General features: G+C 37.8%; 1 protein-coding gene across 5 annotated transcripts in view; it reads right to left on the bottom strand.

Annotated features, from left to right (window-relative positions):
- The window catches only part of ZCWPW2 (zinc finger CW-type and PWWP domain containing 2), a 189,092-nt gene that overhangs the window by 111,503 nt on the left and 57,476 nt on the right, over positions 1–20,113 (bottom strand). For 4 of the 5 annotated variants that reach the window (XM_061395708.1, XM_061395706.1, XM_061395705.1 and 1 more), the window contains 2 exons: positions 13,432–13,782; positions 4,547–4,706 (listed from right to left, as the gene is read on the bottom strand). In XM_061395708.1, coding sequence (XP_061251692.1) covers positions 4,547–4,706; positions 13,432–13,724 — 453 coding nt within the window. In that variant the 5' untranslated portion in view covers positions 13,725–13,782. Of the gene's footprint in view, positions 1–4,546; positions 4,707–8,471; positions 13,403–13,431; positions 13,783–20,113 lie in introns of those variants that run through there. The other variant, XM_061395710.1, reaches the window with a different exon arrangement.

Raw genomic sequence — 20,113 nt, 5'->3', positions numbered from 1 at the left:
CCACAAGAGCCTCCCAGCACCAGGAGTGCAATACTTAATTTTCTTGGCAGTATAAAGAACTAGAAAAGTGTAATCCAAACAGGCATTGCACTGTTTATAATAGCCAGGACGTGGAAGCAACCTAGATGTCCATCAGCAGAAGAATGGATAAGAAAGCTATGACACATATACACAATGGAGTATTACTCAGCCATTAAAAAGAATACATTTGAATCAGTTCTAATGAGGTGGATGAAACTGGAGCCTATTATACAGAATGAAGTAAGCCAGAAAGAAAAACACCAATACAGTATACTAATGCATATATATGGAATTTAGAAAAATGGTAACAATAACCCTGTGTACAAGACAGCAAAAGAGACACTGATGTATAGAACAGTCTTATGGACTCTGTTGGAGAGGGAGAGGGTGGGAAGATTTGGGAGAATGGCATTGAAACATGTATAATATCATGTATGAAACGAGTTGCCAGTCCAGGTTCGATGCACGATACTGGATGCTTGGGGCTGGTGCACTGGAATGACCCAGAGGGATGGTATGGGGAGGGAGGAGGGTTCAGGATGGGGAACACATGTATACCTGTGGCAGATTCATTTCGATATTTGGCAAAACTAATACAATATTGTAAAGTTTAAAAATAAAATTAAAAAAAAAAACAAACAGGCATGGTTAGAGTACATTATTTATGTCCAGTAATAACCTATAAGATAGATGATCAACTAAAACATGCTATAAATATTACATTTAAATTATACATCAGTTTTATCAGCAATATCTATAAATTATGTATAGTGTTGAATAACCAGTATGACTTAAAGCTTTGTTCAGAAAAACTCTGATTTCTGGGTTAGACATGTGAGGCTATGGCAGTCGGCATCATCTCCAGGAAAACCAAAGCGAAATACTAACAAACGAAGTAGGAGAAAGGCGTCCTGAAACAGTGAGCCATGACCACAGTTATATCACTGCACTAGCAGAGATAAACTAAGGACTTCTCAGGTGGCTCAGGGGTACAGAAACCAGCCAATGCAGAAGTAGGAGATGCAGGTTCGATCCCTAAGTCAAGAAGATCTCCTGGAGGAAGAAATGGCAACCCACTCCAATATTCTTGCTTGGAAAATCCCACGGACAGAGGAGCCTGAAGGGCCATAGTCCATGGAGTCACAAAGAGTCAGACACGACTGAATGACTAAGCGTGCACACAGAAATAAACCAACAAAACTCTGATGCCTCAAGTTGAGAAAACTTAGTGCTTCTCTCTCTCTCTCTCTCCCTCTGAAACGCACATCAGATTCATCTGAGGGACCTGGCCTTAATCCAAGACCTTCTAATTTAAGTGATCCAGTAGAACACAGTGCTAGCACTGCTGCTGTGTTTTGCTGTTATTTTTGTTGTTGTTATCACTTTATAAAGCCTTCTAATGCAAAGCCAGGCTTAAGAAATGCTAAACTAAGTCATGTAGTCTATCGAGCAAAAGAATAAATTTGCAAGTAGTAGGTTCTGCAGACATGGACCTACTAAATATAAAAGAAAAAACATTTGTGCTAATTGGGGAATGAATTGTACTCCATGCATTAACTCTAATAGTTATCTAGCACATGTCATGTCTATATTCTCTGAGTAATTACCAGAGTGACATGTATTCTGCATATATACCATAAGGGAATCAATGTTTTTTTAAAAAGGGGGAAGGGGATTTCACCTATCTTTACTGATTTTCTAGTAAGTTAAAAAATAAAATGTATGACTAAACTAAGTTACAAATACAGAATCTAAATATGGCCTTCAACTTCTTTTCTAAAATATATCGCAGTATATCGATGAGTAATTTTATTTAATGGGGAAAAGTTTATCAACCGTACATTCATATACATATTCATTCACAGCAACAGAGTTCTGTTGTGCTTTCAACAATGAAATTAATGTCAGTGGTCCCATAAACGTATCAACTTTCTAGTGACTACCAAAAAAAAAAAATGCAAAAGCCTAGACAAACATGAAGTAAAGGAGAACAGTTAACATTTTCAGAATCTAAAATGAAAAAATATTCTATTTTCTCATAAATGCATATAGTGTCTTTCTAGAAGAAACTCTCCCATCATAAAACACACAAAATAGATACAATCCACAGTCAGTGAAAACTCTGAAATAGTATTTAATCACTTGTTAAACTAAGCTGATACAAATAAGGAGAAATTAATGTTGAAATAATATATGAAGTAAGATGTAGTCAGTTTGAGCAGTGAGAGCTATACATGCTTATCATTGTTTGTCTGCTTTTAGAAAAGGAGCTGAGATGGTAAGTGTAATGTGCAACCATTCTCCATCTCTTCTACAAAAATCCTGAAGAAGGTCTATATTGTTTAATACATGTTATTTTCATGTGAGTGATATTTTTATGGGGGCATGAGTGTGAATTTAGTATCTGGATCAATGGAGTACAGTGCAGACACAGTATCTGGGGAGGAAGGAGCCCCAGTGAAGAGAGGACATAATGCATTAAATTCCTGGCAAGTCTAGGCAACTGAAGTGCAGGTTGGAGTCAGTACTATCTCCATCTCCAAGGGACAGGGATATCTCAGTCACCCCTGGGTATTACGTAGTTTGATGTTATTAATTTTGAAATGATTTCTTATATGGATGACTTTTGACCATTTTCCTATCATGGTTGTCAGCATTTCCTGAGCTGACCTCTTTTCTTTCTGCTCCCTGATTTTTCATTGGAATAATGAGGTGTCAATCATCTGTGAGTCTCCTTTCTGGCAAGTGGAGATCCTTAGGTAGCCAGGAGTAGGGGATCTGAGCACATCAGGACAGCCAGGCATGTGCCAACTGAGGTAAAGGGAAACTAAAATTTCAGTCTTGAAAGAAGAGACTCACAGAAGAAGGCATTCTCATTTTATCAGCTCCAAGAAAGGACAGGAAGAAGAAGACACAAACAAAAAGAGAGTAAGAGATAAGAGCCTATAGGTAGGTACTGTGAATCACAGGGAGTTATTCACCCAGGCACCAGAGACATGAAACAAATGCTTTATTTTTTTCTGTCCTCATTCTTGCTTTAGGAACCTGTTTAATTTAAGCACCCTGAATTCCTGGTATTTGCAAAATTTTTTAAGTTTGCTTTAATGTTTTCAGACCTTATTATGGGTTCTTATTCTTGAGTTTAGTTTTGTTTTGCAGCAGATTTTTTCCTTGTCCCAGGGACCAATGGTATGCTCACTGGAATCCGACTACTTAAATTTATCCTGACAGAACTCAAATCCTGAGAGTAACGCTAGTTCAGACAACTAAAAATACACATTGATTTTTTAAAAATTTATTCATTTTTTTAAGGAAGGTTAGCTGCTTTACAGAATTTTGTTGTTTTCTGTCTACACTTTGATTTTTTACATATGTTTAAATATAATTTTTGAAGAATGCTCTGCTCTTTATCACACTTGCCAAACATTTGGGACTCTAAGTTCTGCTCCATGAGAAGCTGGAAGGCTTCTGTGTCTTTTAGAAAAGGGGAGGGGCACAGAGGGAGAACATTCCCCTCTGTCTCCTGAGGGTGTCCGCAGAAGTGCCCAGGCAACAAGTGAGTGGAGAGGTGCCTCATACAACATGACTGGCTCACAGCCACCAAAAAGGAATGCATGTGGTGTTATTCCACACAAACATTTCTACTGAGTCAGCCTTCCCTACCCACTGCTTTTAAGCTGAAAGGAACAAAGATACAGTATGGTCAGAGATTCAGTAAAGTCCCTCAGCAAGTACCTCAAATTTCCACAGATTTACATATACTGTGGACTAAATGGCATGTCATAAATGTACATACATTTATATGTATATCTGAATATATATATACTTCTCACTCTACAATAGGAACCATCCAAATTGAATCAAAGGCATTCACATTTTTGACATCTACTTTTTAATCAGATTTCTAATGAAAGCATAGTTTGCAGATGAAAAGTTTCAGTATTAGAATACAGATATAGATAATTGAATTAATTTATAATAACTAAACCAAACCCATGAAAATAGGTTCAATTCACTTACTCTCATCAACTTGAGAATTCAGTCTATTTATTAATTGCAGACTGTGTTTTAAAAAGTTTAAAAAGAATAAAAAAATACTGAAGGAGTTAGTATAATGAAATATTCTGTTTGAAATTTGAAAAAATCTGGTTGCATTCCATAATTAATTTTTCCTGTGAGCTAGGGCTATAACTTAAGAGTTTTCTCAAGAGAACTGAAAAATTATCGAATGATAATCTTAAAACTGTTTCAAAAGGCAATTATAGAGAGCGCTCTGTTGATTTATACTATATAGCCATTAGAGAAATAAAATTTAAAACTACCTCGTAGCTATTTTTATATTCATACTTTCTTTGAAAAGGCTGTTTTAAAAATACCAATATTCAAGTTTAAACAAATAGTACATACTATTCTGTTCATATAAACATAAAAGTAAAAAACTATATACCTTTTAGGATATGAGAGAAAATAGTCATCATTAAAAACAAGTAGAAGAAGAAGAAAGTTTTGACATTACTGTACCTACCTTTAACATGATACTATAATGTCCGACAAACTCCGCATCTATCCATGTTCTCGAATGTGGATCACCCAGGAATTCTACGTGATATTGTTCAACATCTCCATCCAGGTCATAGGTCACATACTTCCCTTTAAAAGGGTCAGGGCAAAGTATCCCTGGCCAACTTTCAAAAGAAAATATTTTTAATTATTTTCATGTTTTAAAAAGGGCAGACATTAACACATCTATCACAATCATCTGTCAAACTTCCTCCTTTGAATTTTAATAACTTTTTTACAAATTTTAAACATATTCATACTTTAGTCTTTTAAGTAGAATATTCAAATGATACAAGTAATCAGTTGTATCTCTGTAAATATAGAAAGTTTTGAAACAGTCACATACTGAAGATATTCATAAGATGTGAGAAGAAAGAATCATGAGACAAAACAATGATTTCCAGGGTCGCTAAGAGACATTTAGGCACTGCTAACAGTAAAGTTTGCCAACAAAGGTCCGTCTAGTCAAGGCTATGGTTTTTCCAGTGGTCATGTATGGATGTGAGAGTCGGACTGTGAAGAAAGCTGAGCACTGAAGAATTGATGCTTTTGAACTGCGGTGTTGGGGAAGACTCTTGAGAGTCCCTTGGACTGCAAGGAGATCCAACCAGTCCTTTCTGAAGGAGATCAGTCCTGAGTGTTCTTTGGAAGGAATGATGCTGAAGCTGAAACTCCAGTACTTTGGCCACCTCATGCGAAGAGTTGACTCATTGGAAAAGACTCTGATGCTGGGAGGGATTGAGGGCAGGAGGAGAAGGGGACGACAGAGGATGAGATGGCTGGATGGCATCACTGACTCGATGGATGTGAGTTGGAGTGAACTCCGGGAGTTGGTGATGGACAGAGGCCTGGCGTGCTGCGATTCATGGGGTCGCAAAGAGTTGGACATGACTGAGCGACTGAACTGAACTGAACTGAACAGTAAAGTTAAGAGAAAAAGAGTCATCAGATTCATGGCAGGCTTGAATCAACTCTCACCAATTGTAATGATTAACTACTAAAATGTTAACCCACTGACTTGGTAGGAGAGAGCTAGCAACCTGTGAACCAGGATGCCAAAGGGGACTGGTGACTCAGGCTGTGCTGACACTGGACGGTGTAGCAACTTTGGGAAAAGTGGAAACAAAAGCAGCAGTTCTGCTTTTACCCTCCCACCACAGCAGTTGTCCTCCCCACCACATGTGTTCCATCGGCAGTGACCAAATGGTACACATCCTCAATACTGCAAATCCAAGAGTGGGCAGCCATTCCCTTCTCCAGGGGATCTTCCCAACCCAGGGATCAGACCCATGTCTCCCACACTGCAGGTGGATTCTTTACCGCCTGAACCACCAGGGAAGACTGTGAATAACATTTATCCTTCACTAAAAACAAATCTCTAGGGGTGTGTTCTTTCATGACACAACCTTCAGAAATTCCTTGATACATTTCAGTTTCCCACTTGGCAAAAACAGCATATACATCCACTAAGTTTTAGCCTTTTTACCAATCACAGAAGACTCTGACCTACTGCTCAGAGAATAAAGAAGGAAGATCAGCAAGCTGTGATTAAGGAATGCATGTGTGTGTGCTCAGTCACTTCAACTGTATCTGATTCTTAGTGACCCCATGGACTGTAGCTCGCCAGGCTCCTCTGTCCAAGGAATTCTCTAGGCAAGAATACTGGAATGTGTAGCCTTTCCCTTCAAGGGATCTTCCCAACCCAGTGATCGAACCCACATTTCCTGTGGCTCCTGAACTGCAGGCGGATTCTTCACTGCTGAGCCACTGGGGAAGCCTGTGACTAAGGGATGCACAGTAGCAATCTGACTAAACTTTACAGATCAAGATTCAAAATATGCATGGCTAATACACCCAAGCATACAAAAACTGTACAATTATCAAGTTCAACTTCAGTTTGCAGTACTGCAGAGCAAGAAAGGCAGTGAAGTTCAAGTTAGAAGGCCCAGTTTCTTGTTCTGCCTTGTACCAGACATGAGGCCTCTAGCAGGTAACTAGGCCTTACTGTCACTCTGGGTCCTCACTGTGCTGTTTCAAAGTTCAAAAAACATACACTTTACACATTTTGGGGTTTTACAAATTAAAATATTATAAAGTACCATCATTATGGACTGAATTATGTCATCCTACCAACCCATATGGCAACCCACTCCAGTATTCTTGCCTGAAAAATCCCACTGACAAAGAAGCCTGGTGGGCTACTTTCACGGGGTCACAAAGAGTCGGGCATGACTGAGAGACCTGACTTTCCCTTTCACCAACCCAAATTCATATGTCAAAGTCCTGACTCCCAGGATCTCAGAATGTGACTCTATTTAGAGATAGGGTCTAGCAACCAAGTTAAAAGGCAGGCCCTAATCCAACATGACTAGTCTCCTTATAAAAAAGAAGGTTAGGATCTAGACACACACAGAGGACAGACCACAAGAAGACAAAAAGAGAGACTCTCCCACAAGCCAAGAGAAGCCTCAGAAGAAATCAACCCTGCTGACACCCTGACCTCAGACTTCTAGCCCCTGGAATTGTGAGAAAACAAGGGCTAGAGAATGAACGGGCTTGGATAGCTCAAGTGGTAAAGAATCTTCTGTCTATAATGCAGGAGATGTGGGTTCGATCCCCAGGTTGGGAAGATCCTTTGGAGAAGGAAATGGCAACCCACTCCAGTATTCTTGCCTGGGAAATCCCATGGACGGAGGAGCCTGGTGGGCTACAGCCAACAGGGTTGCAAAGAGTTGGACACGACTGAGGACACATGGACACGACAGAGAATGAAAAACTAAGTCCAACAACCTGACATCCAAAGAAGTTGAATACTTGGGAAGAAGTGGAAATGATAATGGAAAGTCAAGTGAGAGTTCAGAACCTAAATGAAGAGGACCATCGGGTCACCAGGCTCACATCACAGCATCTTACCGGTAGTTGGCAACTCGTACTGGACTGTGCTTAAGAGATAAACTTGAGTTCAATTTATATTTTAAACATATTTTAGAAATCTACATTTCTGAAGGAGTCCACTCAAAAGAAGACTTCAACAGGTAGATAAATGACTGAGAATGAGTGACAGCTGCAATGGAGACACCCAACTTACAAGAAATCAAGGAACAAGTGGGTCCTTCAACATGATCAATACCTATTTTAAAAGTAACTCAACTGTGATTGTTACATTCTATTTGTATAAACTCTTTATAAAACATAAGGGGCTCATGTTTAATATTAGGTGATTTGCACCTCACTGAATTTTTAAAAAGGATTACTACCAACCCAATACAAAATTATAAGCAGTACCTACTCCATTCACTTTAAAATAGTCTCAGAAAATGGATTTCTTATATTTAACACATGAAAGAAGGGATGACCCAGAGGATGGTATAGGGAGGGAGGTGGGAAGAGGGTTCAGGATGGGGAACACGTGTACACCCGTGGCAGATTCATGTTGATGTATGGCAAAACCAATACAATATTGTAAAATAATTAGCCTCCAATTAAAATAAATAATTTTTTTTAAAAAGAAATATTTGGCAGTTTTTATGTGTTAGATGAGCTGCTACTTTTCTGACACAAATTCTGATACTATTTTTTAAGTGAAATCTATTGGGTCCAAGAGTATTCAATTTAATTACTCTATAAAATATAAAGAGATGACTTCTAAAAAGAATTAGATGCCAACAGAAAAGCTTCTGTTCATTACTTGAAATATATTACAGAAAATACTGAGTACTGATTTGAAGATGAATTATGAAAAGCATTATCAAATGTCCAAATAACTTGGGCACTTTCAGGTGATGCAAAGGAATTATCTGACTCCAAGTCTGCATATCTCAGCTAAAACAGAATGTACCGAACTGCAGGGAAAGCTGAGCAGAGGCAATAGATGTAGAAAACATGATTACTTCTCTCCAGCTGCTACATCCATCATCTGCTCTGATTTGCTGTGACTGAAGAGAGAAGCTGATGTCCAGTTTCACCCTCACTCTGACCTCAATCTGAGTTCCAGAACTGTCGATGTTGATAGTGCACTGTGCACTTCTGCTTCCTGGTTTTTTGTGTTCATATCAAGAAGAAATTCTGAAGTGCTGTGTGGGGGCTAGAAAGTGGACAGGGAAAGTAAGAGTCAACAACCCAAGGGAAGGACATCAGAATTACAAGGGAAAACGAACAGTCAGTCTCAGAGCCTGTGGGCGGTGGAAGGTAAAATACACAAACACAGCAAGGTCAGACAGACATTGGGTATTGAAATCCACTTGCAGCAGGAAGTGGGAAACTTAGGCAGCACAAGAAATTTCAAAAGAACAGAAAATATATCACAAAGAAACTGATGTTTTATACTTTTCTTATCCGGTGGAAATGATCTAAGATAGCTACTGCCTGCAACAGAAGTTGAAGCTTAAGCATGATATTGGCTGCCATATATTTATAACCAATGAGAAGAAATAAATACATTTTTCAAACTGTAGTCTGGATGTTTAAGGAGATAGCAAATTTTACTTGAGCTTCATCCTTAATCTATAGGAAACAAAATGGATGAGTTGGAATCATCATTAACTTACTGTTACATTTGCCAAGAAATCTCTTTACTGTACCTAACAGCAGGGACCAATGGGAAAAGGAAATTTCTCATGTCTACACATACACACACATATTTACATACAACAGTATATAAGTATGCAAATAATAAGTAATCAAATAATATTTTATAATACTATTAATAAAAAGATGTAATAGAGATCTCATTTATGAATGAATACATGTGTGTGTGCTAAGTCTTCAGTCTTGTCAGACTCTGCGGACTATAGCCTACCAGGCTTCTCTGTCCATGGGACTCTCCAGGCAAGAATACTGTAGTGGGTTGCTGTGCCCTCCTCCAGGGGATCTTCCCAACCCTGGGATCAAACTCAGGTTTCTTACATCTGCTGCACTGGCAGGCAGGTTCTTTACCACTAGCGCCACCTGGGAAGCCCTAAAATATACACTATATCTAAAAAGTAACACTGGATTGGCTTGCTAACTTACAGACAGAGTTGAACTGTTTAGCCCATAGTATTTAGAATGCAAATATATTTTCTTTAATTTTCATATTTATGAGAAATCTTTGCAAAACATCTGTGTAAAATGCCTAGCTTCTGCTTGACATTGTATTTTCCTATACTGAGATATGAAGTTCTTTTTAACCTTTAATTTCTTTGCTCTTTCTAAGATTTCTTAAACATTATAGCTTTCTCTTCCTAGCAGTGAAGACAGCCCCATCCTCAAGCTGAAGTGGGCATAACTCAGAGGAAAGAGACTGCATAAGTATTTTTATAAGTGTGTGTTACTGTATGATGTAGCGACAAATATGACTATTACCATTAGATTTTTCATGGAGCTTGACCACAGACAAAGAAAGTGATGTTCTCCTAACTATTATTTGCTTTTATTATACAGTGATTAAGCAGGCATTTCTTGATTCTGTATCAATTTCTCTTTAGCTTTTTTAGCTTTATAGGAGAGTGTGAACTATTCTGAGAAAGAGTAACTCCAAGATGTTGATAAGACTGAGTTCTGAGCCTTCAGTTAGGGGTAAGGGCAAAGGCTAACAATTAACACACATAATGCTACACTGCCAAGTGTCTCTGTAGCCAGTTGACTGGTCTTCCCATTTGAAATTTCAGTATCTATATTTCTTAATTAAGAACTGATGTTTGGCTATGTGAAGAGGAACTAAAAAGCCTCTTGATGAAAGTGAAAGAGGAGACTGAAAAAGTTGGCTTAAAGCTCAACATTCAGAAAACGAAGATCATGGCATCCGGTCCCATCACTTCATGGAAAATAGATGGGGAAACAGTGGAAACAGTGTCAGACTTTACTTTTTTGGGCTCCAAAATCACTGCAGATGGTGACTACAGCCATGAAATTAAAAGACGCTTACTCCTTGGAAGGAAAGTTATGACCAACCTAGATAGCATATTCAAAAGCAGAGACATTACTTTGCAAACAAAGGTTCATCTAGTCAAGGCTATGGTTTTTCCTGTAGTCATGTATGGATGTGAGAGTTGGATTGTGAAGAAGGCTGAGCGCCGAAGAATTGATGCTTTTGAACTGCGGTGTTGGAGAAGACTCTTGAGAGTCCCTTGGACTGCAAGGAGGTCCAACCAGTCCATTCTGAAGGAGATCAGCCCTGGGATTTCTTTGGAAGGAATGATGCTAAAGCTGAAACTCCAGTACTTTGGCCACCTCATGCGAAGAGCTGACTCACTGGAAAAGACTCTGATGCTGGGAGGGATTGGGGGCAGGAGGAGAAGGGGACGACGGAGGATGAGATGGCTGGATGGCATCACTGACTCAATGGACGTGAGTCTGAGTGAACTCCAGGAGTTGGTGATGGACAGGGAGGCCTGGCGTGCTGCGATTCATGGGGTCACAGAGAGTCAGACATGACTGAGCAACTGAACTGAACTGAACCGAACTGACTGCAATTTATCCTGTTATCATCTTTCTATGTATTTGTGGTACTGAATAAGCAATAAAGCAATAGATTTGAGTTTCCTAGTCTGTACTTTAAGTCTGTGTTCATTTGTAGTTAGTTTATAAAGAAGAATTTATGTGACTACATAGCAAAATGTATTTTACTCTTTCCAGTAAGCAAGAAGGTGGGTACAGCTGTATTTTGCAGCATTTTGATGGTCTTAATCACAGATTAGAGGTAATTTAGGGACTGGAGTAAAACATGCTTCATTCATATTTCAAACTCTAACCCTCAGTTATAAGCACAAAACTGCAAAAGAAATTCCTAATCAAATTTCTAATGTAATATTTCAGACATAGTGACAAGATTCAAATCCATTTCTTGAATTAGAATTACTGAACCTTCAGAATTTCCATTAGTAAATATAAATGCTCTGCTTTCAAAATGTTAGAGATATAAAAAATAGCATGGGACTACAAATACCTTCATAAGTAACTTCAAAAATAAGTGCTCATATTCACACCTTTAAAAACATTTGTTCTTACATAACTCTAGCTCCTCTTAAAGACCATCCTATTATTACATGGGCTTCCCTTGTGACTTAGTGGTAAAAAAAACTTGCCCGCCAATGCAAGAGATGCAGATTCAGTCTCTGGGTCAGGAAGATCCCCTAGAGAATGAAATGGCAACCCACTTCAGTATTGTTGACTGGAAAATCCCATGGACATAGGACTCTGGCAGGCTACAATCCATGGGGTCACAAAGAGTTGGACACGACTTAGCAACTAAACAACAACAACAATTATATATGTATAAACTATATATCTATCAATTAATATATGCACATATCAATTAACATACATGTATTTTTAAACAATATTTCACATTTGATCCCTAGAAAAACTCTCAGTAACAAAAGGTACATATTTGAGAGATTTCCACATCTGGAAAGATATTAAGTATATTGGTTTGCTAAGGCTGCCATAGAAAATTATCACAGACTGGGTAGCTTACAAACAGAAATTTATTCTCCCACAGTCTTAAAGGCCAGAAGTCGCAGATCAAGGTATCAGCTGGGCTGGTTTTCCTGGAGGCCTCTCCCAGGGTTGCAGATGCTGTCTTCTCAAGGGCTGTGCTCTGCACACAGCCCTGGTTGTCTACTGTGTACTTGAAGTTTCTCTTCTTACAGGAACACCAGTCAGATTGGATGAGGGCCTCTTTTAACTTAACCACCTCTTTAAAGGCTCTCATTCCAAATACAGTCTCATTGCGAGGTTAGGGATTTAACACACGGCCTTTAGCGGGAACCACAATCCGGTCCGTAACAGGAAGTGATAGAGTAGGAGCGCGCTTCTCGGTGTTGCCTTGGAGACCTCTTGTGTGTGTTCTGTGTTGTGTGTTAGATGAGCCCATCACAGTCTCCCTAGGAAAGCAAACATCTAACATTTTTCATGGCGAATCACTGAATACAAATGAAAACAAAGTGATGGGAGAAAAGGAAGATTTGAAAAGAGAAAGGGCAAAACTCTTGAAAGAAATTTTAAATTTTTCAATAAAGACTGAACTAGAAGAACACAAGAACTGGTAACTCCTTCAGAAAAATAACATATGGAAAGGGAAAATACATAAATTTCAAAGATGAAAACTCCTGAAGAAAAAGTAATACCAAAGCTCACCAGAGAAGATTCACCATCAGTACTACAGGGATCCAAACATACAATCAAAGCAATGAAACTGAATAAACTAGTTATAATTTAAGAAAAACGTAATCGAGATGAAAAGACTTGAAACTGCATACTGAAAATGCCCATTGCATACTAGAGAAATCAACCCAGAATGGGAAACATGGAGCTATAAAATAGTAAATGTACAAAAATCAGAAGAAAAAAGATCTTTTAAGCATCTAGGCAATAATTAAAGAATGTAAATTTTTTTCAAGATAGGCCACATTGGGCCATAAAACAAGATTCAGTGAAACAGACTACAAGAGATTTAAATTAGAACTCAATAACAATATTTTTTAAATCCCGTATTTGGTCATTTAAAAACACAATTCTAATAACTCATTTCAAAGAAAAAAATCACAAACTGAATAGTAATAAAACAAAACATATTAAAATTTGTGGGATATAACTAAAGCAGTGCTTAAAGAGAAATTTATAGCTTTAATTGCCCATATCTGGAAGAAAAAAAGATATGAATCAGTTATCTAAGTCTCCAATTTAAGAAACTAGACAAAGAAGAATTAAACCCAAACAAGTCAGGGAAAGAATAACAGTGAGATCAGAAAACAATAAATAAGTTAGACAACAACAGAGAAGTTGATTGTTCGAAAAGTTTTGAAAGTTAATAAACTTAGCAAGACTATACCTCAAAAGTTTATTAGAAAACACCAACAAAAATCTTACCTTGGCCAATTCTTTAATTTTACCAAAACCAGGCTTCCAAGAGGCAGCTGTGAATAGACGATCTTATATCCACTTTGATGAAGCTGAGACTCTTCAGGAAAGTCTTCTTCAGAAACAGAGCACTTATTGTACTTTGAGTCAGTGTTCATGAAGCAGTACCATGGTTCACTGTGATTGACTTTGGCTTTATCCTCATTTGATAACAGTCTCCATTTCAAACAACTTTCATTCTCACATTGAACCCACACTTTGTTTATATACATGTTGTTTTCCACTGAGGAATCCATTGCCATATTACAACATTCTATTATCTTACTATCAAATTTTCCTTTTTCCGTAAGTGCATTTAACCTAGAAAATAAGAGGAAAATAACAGAATAAAGATTTCAGGGGATAAGGAGAGAAAGCTCAGGCCAAAATCCGAGAAGTAGCTTTTTTATACTTTGTTTGCGCACCTCTTCTCTGTAAACGTTGAACATGTCGTGTTTCCACCCACCCAGAGACAAAGGAAGAAAACAGAAGCCTCAGTCATTCTGGTCATAAAATGCTCCCAAATTAAAAATAAGGAAAGTATGATGGAGCAGAAAAGGGGTACAGGTTAACTATAATATCTATTCCACTACTCCTCAGTATGCATCTAATAGATACCCAGTACTTTTGCCGTTGTTGTTGTTGTTTAGCCGCTAAGTCGTGTCTGACTCTTTGCGACCCCATGGACTGTAGCCCGCCACGCTCCTCTGCCCATGGGATTTCCCAGGCAAGAATGCTAGAGTGGGTTGCTATTTCCTTTTCCAGGGGATCTTCCTGACCTAGGGATTGAACCTGCATCTCCTGCATCACAGGCAGCTTCTTTACTGCTAAGCCACCATAATAAGAGGTAAATCTTACCCATTGCGGATTCTGGGCCAGATACTATTCAATGCACACCACTCATATAGCCTTCCCGACAACCTCAGTGTGACCATTTTTAGAGAGAAAATGAAAGCCAAGGAAAGTCAAGTTATTTGTTCAAGGTCCCACAGCTAGTACATGATATAGTTGGGATTTAAAGTCAGGCAGTTCCCTAATTCTGCGATCTTATCCACTAGGTAGTATTGCCTCTTGGGTATATGGTGTATACAGTGTAGAATTGATCCCTTTCTTTTTCTAATTCTGAAGAAAACTAAAGTTAGCAAAATATTTCACCATATGAAAATGTGAAATTTTTTAAAAATTAAAGGAATATTTTGCCTATGTAGTTTTGCCTTTTATTATTAATTCAAGTGATTTTATTTACTATTAATTCAAGACATTATAATTATATAAGTCCCTAATTGCCAGCTTTAATAATAAGTTATGTGTATATTAAAATAATTAATAATTAATATAGGTAAAATATAAGTAAAACTAATTATTAGTAACTTACTTTGAAATACAAACCTATTTTTAGAAAAAGACTTGCATATACTATATTGATAAATTAGTAGACCACCACTGGGGCTTCCTAGGTGGCTCAGTGGTAAATAATCTGCTGCCAGTGCAGGAGACAAAAGAGATGCAAGAGACGGAGAATCGATCCTTGGGTTGGGAAGATCCCCTAGAGTAGGAAATGGTAACCCACTCCAGTATTCTTGCTTGGAAAATTCCATGGACAGAGGAGCCTGGCAGGCTACAGTCTATGGGGTCGCAAAGAGTCTGACATGACTGAGCACACATACATTGAACATCACTATCCAAGTATGGATTATCAGTCTATCACTATCCACTATCATTATCCACTATCCAACACTAACCAAGTTCAGTGGTTCAGTCATGTCAGACTCTTTGCAACCCCCATGGACTGCAGCACTGCCAGGCTTCCCTGTCCATCACCAACTCCCAGAGCTTGCAAAACTCATGTCCATTGAGTTGGTGATGCCATCCAACCATCTCATCCTCTGTTGTCCCTTCCTCCTCCTGCCTTCAGTCTTTCCCACCATCACGGTCTTTTCCAGTGAGTCAGTTCTTCCCATCAGGTGGCCAAAGTATTGGAGTTTCAGGTTCAGCATCAGTCCTTTCAATGAATATTCAGGACTGATTTCCTTTAGGACAGACTGGTTTGATCTCCTTTCAGTCCAAGGGACTCTCAAGAGTCTTCTCCAGTACCACAGTTCAAAAGCATCAGTTATTTGGCACTCAGCTTCCTTTATAGTCCAACTCTCACATCCATACATGACTACTGGAAAAACCATAGCTTTGACTAGATGGACCTTTATCGACAAAGTATGTCTCTGCTTTTTAATATGCTATCTAGGTTGGTCATAACTTTTCTTCCAAGGAGTAAGCATCTTTTAATTTCATGGCTGCAATCACCATCTACAGTGATTTTGGAGCCCAGAAAAATAAAAGTCAGCCACTGTTTCCCCATCTATTTGCCATGAAGTGATGACTGGATGCCATGATCTTAGTTTTCTGAATGTTGAGTTTTAAGCCAGATTTTTTCACTCTCCTCTTTCACCTTTAATTAATAGCTGTACTTTATTCTTTCCTTCCTTCTACTTTCTTTGGGTGTTCTTTGTTGAGCTTATCTTTCTCTTTTTGAGTTGATGCTTCATTTTATGTCTTTTTTAAACTTCATTAATTTTATTATATTTTGGTAAGTACTCTTAGTATGAGATCTACCCTTTTAATAATTTTAAAGTGCATTTAAAGAGTACTGCTGACTATGGGTAGAATGTCGTATAGCAGATCTCTATCATTTACTCATCTTTCTTACTTAAAACTTTATGCCTGCTAATTTAGAACTCCCTACTTTCCTATTTTCCTCACCCGTGGAAATCATTGCACTGTTTGATTATATGAATTTGATTATTTTAGATATCACATATAAGTGGAATCACACAGTATTTGTCTTTCTGTGACTGGCTTATTTCATTTAGCATAATGTCCCCCAGGTTAATCCATGTTGTTGCATGTTGCAGAACATTCTCCTCATTTAAGGCTGAACAGCATTCCATTGTATGTTTTCTTTATTTGTCCGTCAATTAACACTTAGGTTGTTTCCATATCTTGGCTACTGTAAATAGTACTGCTATAAACATGGGAGTACTAATATGTCTTGGAGATTCTGATTTCAGTTATCATAGATAAATACCCAGAAGTGGGGTAGCTGAATCATATAGTAGTTCTATTTTTAATTTTTTGAGGAGACCTCCATATTGTTTTCCATAGCACCAGCAGCATTTTGTATTCCCACCTACAAGTTTCCAGTGTATTCACATCCTCATCAATCTCTATTGTCTTTTGACTTTTTGATAACAGCCATCCTAACAGGTGTGAAATGATAACTAATTGTGATTTTGATTTGCATTTCCTTGATGATTAGTGATGTGAAGGATCTTTTCATATACCCAATGGCCATATAGCTTCTTTAGAAAAATGGCCCATTTTAAGATTTAAATGTTTTTATTGTGTCAGTTGTATGAGTTCCTTATATATTTTGGATATTAATCCCTTTTAAAAATGTTTACAAATATTTTCTCCCATTCTGTAGGCTACTTTTCATTTAACTAATTGTCTCTCTTGCTACAAAGAAACAGTTTAATTTAATGTAGTCCTTCCTGCTTTTGGAGAAGGCAATGGCACCCCATTCCAGTACTCTTGCCTGGAAAATCCCATGGACGGAGGAGCCTGGTAGGCTGCAGTCCATGAGGTCATAAGAGTCGGACACGACTGAGCGACTTCACTTCCACTTTTCATTTTCATTGGAGAAGGAAATGGCAGCCCACTCCAGTGTTCTCGCCTGGAGAATCCTAGGGACAGAGGAGCCTGGTAGGAGGCCGTCTGTGGGGTCGCACAGAGTCGGACACGACTGAAGTGACTTAGCAGCAGCAGCAGCCGTCCTGCTTTATTTTTACTTTTGTTGCCTATGCTTTTGGTGTCGGATCCAAAGAATCATTGATAAAATCAATCTCAAGAAACTTTTCCTATAAGTTTCCTTCTAGGAGTTTTACAGTTTGGTTTTACATTTGTCTTTAATCCAAAAATAAATTTCAAGTTTATTTTTGTGTACAGTTTAAGTTAAGGATCCAATTTCATTCTTTTGCATACGAACATGCAGTTTTCCAAGACAATTTAATGAAGGGACTATCTTTTCCCCATTCAGTACCTTTGTTTAAAACTGGTTGACCTCTATATACCTGGGTTTATTTCTGGGCTATGTACTCTGTTCCACTGATCTGTGTCTGTTTTTAATGCTGATACTATACCCCTTTGATTACTACAATTTTGTAAAATAGTTTGAAACCAGGAAGTAGAATGCCTCCAACTTTTCTCTTCTTGTTCAAGATTGCTTAGCTATTTGGAGTTTTATGGTTACATACAAATTTTAGCATTTTTTCTATTTCTGTGAAAATGCCACTGGAATTTTGATAGGGATTGAACTGAATCTATAGATTACTTTGGGTTGTATGGATATTTTAACAATATAAATTCTTCTAATCTATTAATATGGATATCTTTCCACTTATTTTTGCCTTCTGTTTCTTTCATCTATGTTTTACAGTTTTCAGTTTATAGATCTTTCACCTTTTTGATTAACTTTCAGTTCAGTTCAGTTCAGTCACTCAGTTGTGTCCAACTCTTTGTGACCCCATGAATCACAGCACTCCAGTCTTCCCTGTCCATCACCAACTCCTGGAGTTCACCATGTCCATCATGTCCATCAAGCCAGTGATGCCATCCAGCCATCTCATCCTCTATTGTCCCCTTCTCCTCCTGCCCCCAATCCCTCCCAGCATCAGAGTCTTTTCCAATGAGTCAACTCTTCGCATGAGGTGGCCAAAATATTGGAGTTTCAGCTTTAGCATCATTCCTTCCAAAGAACACCCAGGACTGGTCTCCTCTAGGATGGACTGGTTGGATCTCCTTGCAGTCCAAGGGACTCTCAAGAGTCTTCTCCAACACCACAGTTCAGAAGCATCAATTCTGCAGTGCTCAGCTTTCTTCACAGTCCAACTCGCACATCCATACATGACCACTGGAAAAACCATAGCCTTGACTAGATGGACCTTTGTTTGCAAAGTAATGTCTCTGCTTTTGACTATGCAATCTAGGTTGGTCATAACTTTCCTTCCAAGGAGTAAGCGTCTTTTAATTTCATGGCTGCAATCACCATCTGCAGTGATTTTGGAGCCCAAAAAAATAGTCTGACACTGTTTCCCCCATTTTTTGGACACAACTGTAAATTAGATTGTTTTCATTTCTTTTTCAGCTACTTTGTTGTCAGTGTATAGAAATGCAACTCATTTCTGTTGGTTGGTTTTGTTTCTTACAACTTTCTTGAGTTCATTTATTAGTTTTAACAATTTTTTTTGTGGAGTCCTCAGGGTTTTCTATGTATGAGATCATGTATTCTACAAACAGAGAAACTTTTACTTCTTCCTTTGAGATATGGACACTTTCTATTTCTCTTTCTTGCCTGCCTGTCCTGGCTAGAAACTCTAGTACCATGTTGAATAACAGTGGTGTGAATGGGCACCCTGGTCTTGTTGCTGATCTTAGATGAAAGCTTCAAGTTTTTCACTAGTGAGCATGATGTTACCTGTGAGCTTGTTACATATGGTCATCATTTTATTGAAATATAATCCTTCTACATCCAATCTGTCAAGAGTTTTCATCATCAAGAGATATTAACTTTTGTCAAATGTTTTCTCTCCATCTACTGAGATGACATTATGATTACCTTTCCCTTCACTGCGGTGTATCATGTTTATTCATTTCAAAGTGTTAAACCATCCATGCATCTTATGAATAAATTCTACTTGCTCCTGGTGTATGATCCGTTTTATGTGCTCAATTGTTTGCTAGAAAATTGAGAATTTTTCTACATATGTCCATTGGGTATACTAGTCTGATGTTCTCTTTTCTAGTGGTGTTCTTTTATGATGTTGGTATCAAGTTAATGCTGGCTTTCTAAAATGTATTTGGAGTTGTTCTCTTCAATTTTTTGAAAGAGGCTGAGAAGGAATTCCCACTAATTACTCTTAAATTTTTGATAGAACTTACCAATAAAGTCATCTGGTTCTGAACTTTTCTTTGTTGGGAGAATTTTAGATTACTGATTCAATCACCTTACTTGTTGTTATCTGTTCAAATCTATTTCATTCTGATTCAGTCTTGGTAGGTTATATGCTTCTAGGAATTTATCCATTCTTCTAAATTATTCAATTTGTTAGCATCTAATTGTTCATCATAGTCTCTTAGGATCCTTTGTGTTTCTGTGGCTCAGCTATAAAGTCTCTTTCAATTATGAGTCTTCTTTTATTTCCTGCTAGTCTAGCTAAAGTTTTGTGTCTTTTATCACAAAACCAACTCTTACTTTCACTGATCTTTTTCTATTATTTTTTTAATCTTTCATTTATTTTTGCTTTGATTTCTGCTATTTCCTCCTTCAACTAAATTTAGGCTTAGTAGCTCTTCTTTTTTCTAGTTCCTTCTATGTAAAGTTAGTTTGCGTGAGGTCTTTCTTCTTAATGTAAACATTTATCATTATAAACTTCCCTCTTAGAATTGCTTTCGCAATATCCCATAATTTCAGTATGTTGTATTTCATTTTCATTTGTCTCATGACATTTTCAGGTTCCTGATTTCTTCTTTGATCAACTGGTTTTTCAGGAGCATGTTGTTTAATCTCTATGTATTTGTCAATTTTCCAGTTTTTCTC

The sequence above is a fragment of the Bos javanicus genome, chromosome 22, assembly GCF_032452875.1.
Source record: "Bos javanicus breed banteng chromosome 22, ARS-OSU_banteng_1.0, whole genome shotgun sequence".
Classification (NCBI taxonomy): domain Eukaryota; kingdom Metazoa; phylum Chordata; class Mammalia; order Artiodactyla; family Bovidae; genus Bos; species Bos javanicus.
Note: the sequence above shows the minus strand (reverse complement) of the source record. Positions and strands in the feature narration are given on the sequence as shown.